The sequence below is a fragment of the Penicillium cataractarum genome (genome assembly GCF_028827025.1).
Source record: "Penicillium cataractarum strain IBT 29864 chromosome Unknown utg000005l, whole genome shotgun sequence".
Classification (NCBI taxonomy): domain Eukaryota; kingdom Fungi; phylum Ascomycota; class Eurotiomycetes; order Eurotiales; family Aspergillaceae; genus Penicillium; species Penicillium cataractarum.
Genome location: NW_026622741.1, coordinates 1,731,838 through 1,743,861, shown reverse-complemented (window position 1 = coordinate 1,743,861; position 12,024 = coordinate 1,731,838). Strand labels below are relative to the sequence as shown.

The 12,024-nt window shown below is 51.4% G+C and overlaps 5 protein-coding genes across 5 annotated transcripts; 2 read left to right on the top strand and 3 right to left on the bottom strand.

The window, feature by feature from the left end:
• Positions 1-158: 158 nt before the first annotated feature.
• Positions 159-1,847, bottom strand: N7496_006305 (choline-phosphate cytidylyltransferase; the record flags this gene model as incomplete). Its single annotated transcript, XM_056699234.1, has 4 exons — positions 159-290; positions 386-791; positions 866-1,216; positions 1,324-1,847. The coding sequence occupies 4 exons, from the start codon at positions 1,845-1,847 to the stop codon at positions 159-161; spliced, it is 1,413 nt and encodes a 470-aa protein (XP_056554647.1).
• Positions 1,848-3,303: 1,456 nt separating this feature from the next.
• On the bottom strand, positions 3,304-5,462 carry N7496_006304 (PP2C family serine/threonine-protein phosphatase; the record flags this gene model as incomplete). Its single annotated transcript, XM_056699233.1, has 7 exons — positions 3,304-3,649; positions 3,707-3,962; positions 4,019-4,225; positions 4,343-4,427; positions 4,493-4,566; positions 4,685-5,006; positions 5,427-5,462. 7 exons carry the CDS (start codon positions 5,460-5,462, stop codon positions 3,304-3,306), a joined length of 1,326 nt encoding a protein of 441 aa, XP_056554646.1.
• A 1,585-nt stretch (positions 5,463-7,047) lies between these two features.
• On the top strand, positions 7,048-7,437 carry N7496_006303 (mitotic-spindle organizing protein 1; the record flags this gene model as incomplete). Its single annotated transcript, XM_056699232.1, has 3 exons — positions 7,048-7,131; positions 7,202-7,279; positions 7,360-7,437. The coding sequence occupies 3 exons, from the start codon at positions 7,048-7,050 to the stop codon at positions 7,435-7,437; spliced, it is 240 nt and encodes a 79-aa protein (XP_056554645.1).
• A 342-nt stretch (positions 7,438-7,779) lies between these two features.
• On the bottom strand, positions 7,780-9,254 carry N7496_006302 (CUE domain-containing protein; the record flags this gene model as incomplete). Its single annotated transcript, XM_056699231.1, has 5 exons — positions 7,780-8,159; positions 8,212-8,493; positions 8,555-8,803; positions 8,861-9,182; positions 9,234-9,254. The coding sequence occupies 5 exons, from the start codon at positions 9,252-9,254 to the stop codon at positions 7,780-7,782; spliced, it is 1,254 nt and encodes a 417-aa protein (XP_056554644.1).
• A 368-nt stretch (positions 9,255-9,622) lies between these two features.
• N7496_006301 (putative ATP dependent RNA helicase) lies at positions 9,623-11,749 on the top strand (the record flags this gene model as incomplete). The annotated part of the gene is made up of 3 exons (XM_056699230.1): positions 9,623-9,847; positions 9,904-11,559; positions 11,618-11,749. The coding sequence occupies 3 exons, from the start codon at positions 9,623-9,625 to the stop codon at positions 11,747-11,749; spliced, it is 2,013 nt and encodes a 670-aa protein (XP_056554643.1).
• Positions 11,750-12,024: the final 275 nt, after the last annotated feature.

The window sequence follows — 12,024 nt, the reverse complement described above, 5'->3', positions numbered from 1 at the left end:
AACCAGAACCGAAATCCATGTTGATCTTTCCAAATTATCGGTTTTTTTTCTTTCTTTCTTCTTTTCAATCCCGTCCGAGATACCCGATTAGACCAGATCGGTCGAATGAAGATATATCAACGCGAAGCAAGAGTGACGAATTCAACGGCGACCGGCATCTAGGGCGCAGTCACACCCTTGCGGCCACGGGTCTCGGTCTCTTCGTACCCGTTTTGCTCGGATTCGTCCTCGTCTGTGGGTGATTGCGGGTGGCTGAGTGGTTCTGTGAGGGAGAGGCGGCTACGAGCCATCTGCAGACGTCAAGAAATACAGTTAGCCACAGATACACTTGCGAAACTTCCTTCCTCGGCGGTTGGAATTCTGTTCAAAGAGACGGATAACTCACCCATGCACGCACACCACCAATCAATCCCAAACTATAACCCGTCGCAAAGTCCTCATTACGACCGACACCGGGACTATCGGGTCGGTTAAGCGCCTCCACACGCGAAAGGTGACTCTTGCTACCACCCGTCGGGCTAGCCAGCGGCCCACGGGCACTACCATAGTCAACACTGTTGCGAGCAGTGGGCGCGGGACTACCGGGCCGACTGTTCTGCCAGATCTGACGGAGCTCGCGACCGAGTTCCTGGCCGGTCATGGTCCAGTTGCTGCGGATGTTGTCGCGGATTTCGGCGACGTGGCGTTTGATTTCGAGTTCGTTCTTCTTCAACCAGGACACGTTGAGTTCTTGGCGCGAGGCACCGCGCTTGAATTGTCGGGAGATGTACTGATCGTAGTCACGGACGATGCTGGATAGTGAGAACACACGGTTAGTTGTTATTCACGGTGGGGATGCAATTGATCATGCTGGGATTGTTCGTACCGAGTGATGATGCCAGTTGTGCTAACACCTTCCGTCCGCTGGGTGACCAGGAACTTGCCCTGCGCCTTGATAGGCTCGTAGATATCATCGCCCTCGTCCGCCTGGTACGGAAGATCATCGTGCGCGACGTAGTCGATCTGATGCTCGGACAAAAACTCCGGGGTAACAATCCATGGGCAATTGGGAATAACCTCGTCCACCCACTTGCAATGCCGAATAGTCTCTGCGCGCTCGGCACCGCTGAGCACAGTGAGACCCTTACGTTGATGCGTTTCGATGTCGCCAGTGACACCAACAATCAGGTAAACTTCGGGGAAAGCCTTCTTAGCCTGCTCGAGCTGTCTCATGTGGCTATATAAAAGAACCAGAGTTAGCAAATCTCGGTCCATTTTGTATGTCGTGTCCTTCCCGCATATTCGATATCCTCAATCTCCAATCCCCTAATTGAATGTACGTACCCAAGATGGAACAAATCAAACACACCATCCGCATACACCCGCACCGCCCGCCCTTCAGGCGGTGGGTTCGTCTTATATCCAACGGGATCCTGTAACCCACCACGCTGCGGCGGCAACATAGCCGCACGACGCTGCTGCTCCTCCTCCGCATCAGGCAAATTAATATGCAATCCGGGACGACTTCTAGGCCGAGCCTCGATATCACTGCTGGCGAGAGTCGTCTCGGATGGCTCGCCAGGATCCTCTTTGTGGATGGTAGTTCCGTTGGAGATTTCAGTCCCGGTCGCGTTGGCATCGGAGCTCTTGCGGGCGCGCTTGGTTGGCGGCACAGTCTCGCCGCTAATGCTAGATTGCTTCTTGTGTCTGGTGATGGCGGCAGTGGCGGGACCGGTTGATTCTTCTCCTTCTTCGCCGGACGCGTCGCGCGAGGATGGTTGGAGCTCGGTGACAGGGACGGGTTGAGGTGCTGGCAGATGCGAGGCGCTGCGCTTGCGCTTGCCGGAGGGGGAGGATGGGGATGTCATTGTGAATGTGAATGTGAGAAGGGATTTGGTAAATGACACGAGCAAAATAATGTCAGAACCGGGAAGGAAGTGTGTGTTGAAGGGCTGGATCCCCTGGCGGGTTTGGAGCTGAAACGGAGAGAGACTCCTCCGCGGTGGCCCGGTTTAGGGGCCCGCGTAATTTTCTGGCTGTGGAGACTCGTGGACTGGGCTGTTTAGTTGGGGTGCACTGACGTATCAGGGTCCCTCGGCAAGGCTGGGCAAGGGGATTTCCCTGATCTTATGGATTAAGGGATTATTTATCTCGTACTCGTACATCTTCTATCATTAATAGCATTGCTCGATTTGCTCAAACTGCCGTTATAGAAGGGAGGGATCTCCAGTATCTCAACTCAACTCCATCAAAACAGTACCCGCTACACTAATTTAACTAATACAGACCGCCTAACAAGATCCGGTTTCATTGCTATGACTGTCTTATGTCTCACTAGAGGAATTATCACTAGAGATGGACAGTCAAAGAATAGCCCCCATCTTCTAGAACTCCACTATGGAAACAAGTTGGATATCTGTCTACAAGAGAGTACAAAGTACCTTCTGCCCGAAAAAAGGAAATGCCAACTATCAATACCGTTGAATGATACGCCATGAGTGTCTTGCAGCGCCGTTCAGTCCATATGTTCATGGAAATTCTATCGCTCTCAGCTCGGCTTTGACTTCGGTCTGTGTGGTTCGTAGTTGTAATCCTACCAGGTTGATCGTGTCCAAGATACCAATATGACCATAATCAGGCATGCCACCATAAAGAAGAACCAACGATCAAAGACGATATGAATAAGGAGAAAAGATCCAGGTGATAGTGTAGTAATCAAGGGAGAAACGTGGAAGTTGTAATGGTTCGTCAATAGCGGGGCATTTTCTGCGGTATCTCGTGGGGGCATAAAAAAAGAAGACAAAGCTCGTGAAGGGCCCAGTTGGCTCCCGGCGAATTGGGCCTTTCTCATACTTCCTAGAAACTTCCACCTCGATGCCATCAATCCTCAATTTCCAAACCCCCGAGAACTATCCTCTTCCCTTCATCACCTCCCTCCTCTTGCATGGGTCCTTCAGTTTGCGAGAATCCCAATCTGACTCGGACAGGTATTCCATCTCAAGCTTCAAGGCGAGCGCAGAAAGGGCTCGAGGGAGAAGCTCCGAAGATAACTAAAGAGAAGGAAAAAAAAAAGAAGAAGGAAAAGGGGGGAACGAAATCAAGGACATGGATCGTAACATCGGGCATAGCGTCGAAGCAGGGTGTAAGAGGCAAAAGGAGCAGAAGACAGGTAAGGAGGGCAAGAGACGGAATCAAAAGGGAAAAAGCATGGGAAAGAGAAGAGACCAAGCCAAAATAGATGAGGAAGGTTCGGTAGGAGAAGGGAGGGAGAGAAGTTGCCGCGTGTGTGTAGATTCCAGGGTAACCAGTGGGGCATATCACAAACTATGCAGAAGTAGACTTCTCCTTGTCATCCGTAGAGGCGGGGGATTCGGATATTTGAGTCGCTCCGCTGGCCTCGTCCTGCTTGCCTTGAGGTCCGGGGGTACCCTCACGCTCATTCCGAGAACCGGTCGGATGCACCTGGTTGGCCAGATCCTGCTCCTCTGTCTGGTTGAACAGCTCTTCCTCGTTCTGATCCGAGATGACCTCGGTGCCGTCGCCCAAGAGAATGATCCGACCCTGGCGCACGCTAAACGCCCGCGAACGCTCCATCTCCAACTCATAGTCGTCGGGCTGGTCCTCGAATTGGTTCCGGATTCCAGGGCCGCGGAACTCGGCTGCTCGCACACTTGACCGTCAGCACGACGAAGGGTCTCCTTCGGGTTCCTCGTGAGACTTGCCGTACTCGGGAGGAGCACAAGGCCCGTCTCCGTTTGCAACCCGCTCTGCAATCTTGTTGTACCACTCCTCCTTGGTCTGACCGTTGAGCAGACCAATAACGGTCATGGTCATGTTGTCACAGCCAACACCACCAGTCTCGCTGTTGGATGCCAGGCAGTTGTCCATCATGTTCTCACAGATCCGGTAAAGATCCTGCTTGGCGGCAATTCCTCTCCGCACAAACTCGACGACTGCTTGGGAGGATTGGCAATCCCAGATACCTGAAAAGTTGTGAGCATTTCGCAATTCTTCATCAGTAGGTGGAATGAAGACATACCGTCACAGGCAATAACCAGGAATTCATCGTCATCGGTCAACTCGTGCACTGTCACATCGGGGTATGCAGTCACGATCTGTTGCTCGGGGGAAAGCTCGGGGCTCTTCTTGAACTCAAAGTCACCGATGGCGCGGGACAGGGCGAGGTTACCGTTGACACGGCCGAAGTCGACGAAGCCACCCGCGGCACTAATACGGGCCTTCTCGCCTGCAGTGGGGAGTTAGCGTACCATCCTCATGGGATGAAAATGCAGCTTCTTTTTCTCGCCATCATGCTGGCTGCAACTGGGAGACAAAGAAGAATGGGAAACTTGGGGGCACAAACCTTCGTTCTGCGGCTTGTGGTCGAAAGAGAGGGGCTTTGCGCGACCCTTGACACCTAGTACTGATCGAGAGTCACCGGCATTGGCCTGATCGTCAATTAGTTTCGCTCTCGAGTCTTTTGTCTCTCGCGATGCCTTTGTTTCAAACGTACCACCCAGATCTTGTGCTTGGAGATGATTGCTGTGGAGGCAGTGCAACCGGACACTTCCTCTTCGTATTTCGGGTCTATACGAACATAAATGGTCAGGAGGGTGTTCTTCCAATAGTTTGATTATGCGGTTCTTTCTCCAGAGAGCGGGGGGGTCATGTCCCTTTCTCACGCAGAACAGACGAGTCGACGAACCTTCCAAAATAGCCCGATCAGTAGCCAAGAATCCATCCTTCAGGGCCTGCTCGATGTCGCCCTTGGCGAATGATTCCTGCTTGGAGACGATCTTGTGGAGGTTCTCCCCAGTGAACAGCGCTACCTTATCTCCACCGTGGCCGTCATATACACCGAAGAAGGCCAGACGCTGATCCGGATCGGTCGGTTTCTCATCGGTAGGTCCCGTGTATTTCGCGTGAAGGTCGAGGATGGCGGCGTGGGCATCTTCCATGCTGATACGCCAGCCCTGCATGGCAGAGACACCATAGATACAGCACTCATCTCCACCCTCCGCCGAGGTCTAGAAAATCGGAAACACGACAAGTCAGTTATGGAGGTCTTTTTTTTCTCTTAAGCTAGACATGTTCAACTCGGAACTTGACGGCTTTGGAAGGAGTGTAGGTGCTGGTTTGTGAATGTCCCCGTGGCCGGAATAGCCTCCTTTCCACCCGAGTTGCTCCTCGACCCCTCCAGGGTCAGCAAGGAACCCCGCATGGCCGATCGGGACGACCTAAAAAGGGAACGTCCGATTTAAATGGCACAAAAGCAGTCCTCGTGAGAAACGACAATCCACTCCAGATAGTGGGAAATTCCCCAGTTGGGGGGCAACAGGGTGGTTGACCGAGGCCGTTGTGAAAAGGGACATCTCCGAGCGACTGGCGTCACATCGCAGTGTGGGGAGGGGCATGGGCGGAACAAAATGGGAATATGGACGACTCACCTTCTCGACCACCGGCTCCGACAAGGTCTGACCCATAATGGCACGGATTGAATAAAGTATTTGAGGGGGAGAAGAGGGGAGTGGGAGGTCAAGCACCAGATGAAATGGTAGAAGGAGAAGGAGAGAAAGGAAGGTCAGGTGAGGTGCGCAGGCCTTTCAGCGCGTCTCTCTCGTCTGTCCTTTGGGTCCCGCGATAAGTCGCCAGCCAAAGTGGGGAATCAATGACGATCTAAGTTAGGGCTCGTTCCACGGGGGGAGATTTATGGAGGAGAGATGGAAAAGAAACAGTAGTGTTGAGAAGAGAAATTGAAAGCGAAATCAGAAATGAGGATCTCGTTGGTCCAGTGGGATTATTCAACTTTTGTCTGGCAAAATTCGGTTTTGGCAAGGCAGAGATTTCTCGTAATCGCGTTACTTTTGTTACCTTACCAGTGCTCTATCGCAGTCACCTGACTCCGGATGAGGTGAGCATTCAGCTCCGCCTGACCTGATTCTACAGGAGAATAGTGCAATATATGACTCTAGAAATTGACTGGCTGTTATGTTAGTCCTTGCCATTTCTCATATCCTTGATATTCTCCACGATACAGCCCCTGCTGACATCCCTGTCCCGAGGCTCTGTGTAAGACAGCAGGCTGCTACCCTCGCTGCCTGCGATCGTCACGCAAGGGCCCCAAAGCCCATCCTGCTGGTGCGGCTAACACTGGAAAAGGTAACGGTCCGTACGGGGAGAACTATCCCCCGCTTGGCTCGGTGAAGGATCTTTCAAGGCTGTTCCTTTCTCGTACTTTTGCTTGGAATCTCCATACTTCATACCTGTCACGCTGTCAACTGTCAAATGCCGACAACTGGTCGGCAGCACGTGCCACTGTCTGCCCTGAGCAGGATGGGCACCAATGGTTAAATAGATTGCCGTAGAGCATGTCCTAGGTTGTCTATATTGAATTATCGTAGCTAGAGGGTAGTAGAAGATCGAATCTTATTAGATATCTAAAAAAAAGACAGCTGCAGAGTCGATAGGTAAGGTCCCGGGTCCGAATGGAATGCATTCATCTCGGGTATCAATATATATAGTGACCCGAATACCTTCAATAACAAGATGTGTAATTTATCCATCACCTACTTGGCAAAAAGGACATGACCTTGAAACCTCAAGGGAATTGAGCAGAGCACTCGAGATCATGAAAATGAATAGGAATATTGCCCTTTAGGACGAAGTAGGTAGCTTCGTATGCCCGAGGTGCAGTATCTAGACTCGTGCCTCAGTCAGTATCCAAACGGAGTCATTAGAGTCGCAGAAGAATGTAATTAAGAATAGTCAGGATGTAAATAATAAGAACATGAGGAACCAAGTCTCCAAAAAAGAATAGGAAGTATCTAACAAAGAAATCAAGTCGTCCCTTTGTATCACGCATACTCCAAGCATGTCAGGCACTCAGTGGAGCCGCAAGCTCCAGCCCTCCAGCCAGACAAACCCCACAACAAAGGGCACCCCAACGTCCAACCTCACCAATACCACAGTACCTCCTACTGTACCGTACGACCATTCTCCAGTCCACATAAGACCCTTAATCCAAGATATACATCCATGCCACCACCCCAATCCACAAACACACCCACCATGCCCCCCCAACTCGACCCCGTCGACAAGCGCCAAGCCGCCCGCGAAGTCATCGACATCCTCCAAGAGATCTCCGACCTGCTGGTCCGTACCCCACGCGCTAACTAACCCAATGCTACTTATCTTGAAACGATAGACTAACTTGTTCTTGCAGAATACAAATCTCGACCGTACAGAACTATCATTGTGCGTGTCGTTGATTGAGAATGGGGTGAATCCCGATGCGCTTGCGGTACGCGTCCATCCCCCGAGACTGTTTAAAGCGCGTTAAGACGCGATTTTGACGGACTTAATTGCTGATTGTGATTCCAGACTGTTATTAAGGATTTGCGTAAGGAGGCTGCTAGTACCAAGCGGGTTTCTAATGCGCCTTCTGCTACGACGGAGTAATCGAGTGTTCTTGCTGGGGATGAGATGATGCATTTTCTTTTGGGTTGTGGCGTTACATGATTGAACGGGTTTATTTGATAGATACCCTCTTTGCTGCTTGTCTTGTGCGGCTTGTTATTGTTCAAAGATGAGAATTCGAGACTTCTGTGGTATAGTCGGTCATGGTTACTTTTACGTAGTGTGTAGATCGAAGCATGATCCTATGTAGATGCTGGAGCATATGAAAAATACCCAGGGCAGGCTGGAATTGGAAGTGTAAACTCGAGGGGGAATTTCAGGGCACGAGAAGCAACGATTACAGATCCAGTAAAGACAAAAAAAAAGTTAATTCGTCCACCTGGTTTACTTGGACGAATCTCCGGTCTTCTTGTCATCCGTCGATGACCCAATCTCGCCGGACATCGCCTCGGCGGTCGCCTTCTTGAGCTGCTCGCTCTCGGGGACGGTGGTCTGCTCCTTGGTCTTGGTATCCTTCTCGTCATCGCTGTCACCGAGGCTGAACGGGTCGTTCTCGGCTACTGGGGAGGGCTCGACGGTGGCCAAGGGTTGCCACTTGCTGGACTTGCCGCTGGTTGGAGCGCTGCGCTTGTTCGGAGTGGCATCGTAAAGGTTATCGATCTCGGTGGGAGGGCCGTCTTGGAAGGAAACCCTCCTACCCGGGGACGGCGATGCAGTCTTCTTGAGCCCGGTGCTGCCGGGACGAGGAGGGCGTGCGGGAGGGACTGGTATTTCCAATTAGTTGTGACCAGAGATTGCCAGATTCAAAACACTCACCTTCGCCATCCCTCAGCTCAAGCGCTGAGAAATCATCACTCAGCACTTGGGGGTCTGCATCGTAACGCTCACGATCCCCACTGCGGCGGCCCATCTCGCCGCTTCGTCGTGGGCGGCCATACGCCGAGGTCTGTTGCTCATAGCGTTGACTAGAGTGTGCTTGTTCCTCTTCCTCCTCCTCACCATTTAATTGCTTCTTCAGGTTCCCGAACCACGAGTTTACCTTTGTCTGTGTCTCCAAGAATCCCTTCTTGAAGTTCTCGCGGATTACCGGTAGATCATCTGCAGATTGCCCCGCGGTCAGCACCAGCGCACCTCTTCAAGAATTGTCTCTATTGGTTACCTTCGAAGAAGTTGTATTCCTTGTCCTCCGAGTCCTCGCTTCCCCGGGGCTGGCGATACCGAGGGTCATTCTCCCATCCTGGGGCTGGAGCCCGGCGTTCACCAGGGGCATTGTAGTGCTGAGCCAATTGGCGCGCATATTGCTCATCGGCTTCAAGTTGTCGCTGCGTGGTAGAGGTGGCGGTCTGAGTGGGACGAGGAGGTTTAGGGGGAGGAACCATATCCTCCTGAGCAGTAGGATCGGTCATGCCTGGAAGCTGGGGGTTAGCACTTGACCACCATTTTATTTCGAGGGCAGGTTACGAACCCAACAGGGCATTGAATGCGCGCTCGACATTCCAATTGCTAGCATTCAAAATAGCCTTGACTACCGCAAGGTCAACCGTTGGGAATGCCTCCTTTAGTGTGTTCACCGACTGTTCTCGGGGGCTCATGGGCCGCGGCGGCTTCGGCGGGGCAGCTGGGGGTGTCTCGGTAGCAGTCTGCTGCGCCGAGGGTGCGTTATTGCCGCTGGAAGTGATGCCAGACTCTTGCGGTTCATCGTCAAAATCCAGAGGTCGTGCAGTAGTGGGCGACTCAGCGCGAGGGCTGTTCGGCGCAACTGCAGCCGAGGGCTTGCTAGGAGTGGACTGTGAGAGTGAGCCTCTGCTTCAGAGCTGCAGGCCAGAGCCTATACATACAGTCTTGTCCTCCTCCGACATGTTGGGTATGTTCGTGAGAGATGAAACAACTAGCGAAAGCACCCGCAGATAATATCGGAAAAATAGTGTTGCCTGTAGAAAGAAAGGGAAGAGGCGAAGCAGGCAGACCACATTTGGGGAAGCTCCAAACAAGTGACGTGGGGGTGCACGTGATGTGCGGGTAACTTTTATAGAGCCATCCTTCGCGGTTGAACATTGCAGAGCCTCCTTGATTGGATCAACAATGAGATAGCAGCATAGTACCGGGTCTTCCAGAATGATGCTGCTATGCTGTCCACAAATATTGTTCCCATAAGTTAGGGAGATTCATTTCAAAAAGAGCCAAGTTTTACCCTTCATCTCAACACATTCTTTTTCCGTTTCCAAAGATGGCTTCTGAGCTGGAACTCTCAAGTGGCTTTATCCCTGCACTGTACAAGCCAGCGACTCTGCTACCAATCGCAAGACACAAGCAGAGCCTACTCTACCTGGTCGAGAAATATCAGGTCACTATTGTTGTTGGGCAGACGGGAAGTGGAAAAACAACACAGCTTCCCCAGTATCTCGACCAGGCTGGTTGGTGCGAAGATGGCAAGTCTATTGCTGTAACGCAGGTATGTCATCTATAAATATACCCTCAAAGATTCAGCCATTGATCGTAACCTCATAGCCCCGTCGAGTGGCTGCCACCACGGTTGCGACTCGCGTCGCAGAGGAGATGCGATGCAAGATTGGCGAAGAAGTGGGATATTCCATCCGCTTCGAAGATGTGACATCTGCTGCGACCAGGATCAAATTCCTCACTGATGGAATGCTTCTCAGAGAGGCGTTAGTAGATCCTCTGCTATCTCGGTATTCTGTGATCATGGTCGATGAAGCCCATGAGCGATCCATTAGCACCGACGTTCTTCTGGGAATTCTCAAAAAGATCATGAAGAAACGCCCCGAGCTTCGTATAATCATCAGTAGTGCGACTTTGCAGGCGGAAGATTTCCTCCGCTTCTTTGCTGGCGATGAATACAAGCCAGATGCCGATCCAGCTGATCTAGGCGGCGGCATCGGGAGAATCATCAGCTTGGAGGGCAGGATGTATCCTGTTGATACGCTATTCCTTGAGAATCCTGCAGAAGATTACGTTGAGCGGGCAGTCAAGACTGTTTTTGATATCCACGCCCAGGAAGCAGAGGGTGATGTGCTTCTGTTTTTGACTGGCCGCGAGGAGATCGACCGTGCAATCCAGTTGATATCTGAGCGTGCTGCATATCTAAACCCAAAGGCTCCTTCATTACTCACTCTCCCACTTTATGCTGGTCTTACCACGGATCAGCAGATGTACGTTTTCGAACCGGCACCCGAGAACACGAGAAAAATCATAGTGTCGACGAATATCGCAGAAGCATCAGTCACGATCGATGGCATTGTCTACGTGATAGACTGTGGCTTTGCCAAGCTGAGAGCTTATAACCCAAGCACCGGTATCGAAACCTTGACGGCTGTACCTATATCAAAGGCATCCGCCACACAACGTGCTGGACGTGCCGGCCGAACGAAGCCTGGAAAATGCTTCCGTCTTTACACCCAACAGACATACGAGCAACTCCCCGAGGCTACGGTACCAGAAATCCAGCGGTCAAACCTAGCTCCGATCGTTATGCAGCTCAAAGCACTGGGCATTGATAACATTGTTCGCTTCGACTTTTTGACATCACCACCAGCAGAGCTCGTGATGCGTGCCTTTGAGCTGCTGTATTCCCTTGGGGCGGTGGACGATTATGCCAAACTTACAAAACCCATGGGAATGCGGATGGCTGAACTTGCCGTTGACCCGATGATGGCAAAGGTTCTTCTCGCTGCTCCTTCGTTCAAATGCTTGAGCGAGATTCTCACTATCGCGGCTATGGTGAGCCTCCAAGGAACGGTGTGGGTACAGCATGATGGCGATAAGAAAACCGCAGAGAGTCACCGACGGAAATTCGCCGTCGAGGAAGGTGACCATCTTACCTACCTTAATGTGTACCAAGCATTTGTGACCAAGGGTAAGAAAGATTCGAAGTGGTGTCGTGATCACCTTTTGAACTATCGAGCCCTCCTGCGTGCTGTCAGTATCCGCGGCCAACTCAAACGGTACCTAGAGCGCTTTGGTATCCAGGTTGACGAGAGTCTCTCGACTCGTCATAGTGCTGGAATCAGTACATCCCCGGAGCAGATCCAGCGGTGCCTCACGACGGGCTATTTTGCTCATGCGGCAAAGATGCAGCCCGACGGCACTTTCAAGACTGTTAGTGGAGGGTTGACTCTCCATGCTCACCCTAGCTCTTTGATGTTTGTAAGTGTTCTTCATTTCCTCTTCTCGTTCTATGGGTAACTAATATATTGGCCAACAGAATCGAAAAGCGGACTGGGTGATATTCCATGAGATCATGCAAACCGGCAACAAGACCTACATCCGGGACGTCACCAAGATCGAGAAAAGCTATCTGCTAGAATATGCCCCAGATTATTACAGGGTTAAATGATAAGCGGGATCGTTTTCAACACAGATATACCATTGGATAGACTATCATGCATGACTTTTACCTTAATTCCGGCCTATCCTCATTGCGGTCAAAGGGAGGCTATTTGTTGATCTTTCTAAATCAAGTAAAAAAGTAGAAATAAACATGAGAGAGGATTCAGGGAATGATTAACTATTTTCGAAATCATTAATTAGCCCTTCTTTGTAGTTTTCGTTTTCGATGGTTAGGCATCTCTATAGAGCTCGGAGCTACGTCACCGGTGCGGAGGAACGCCG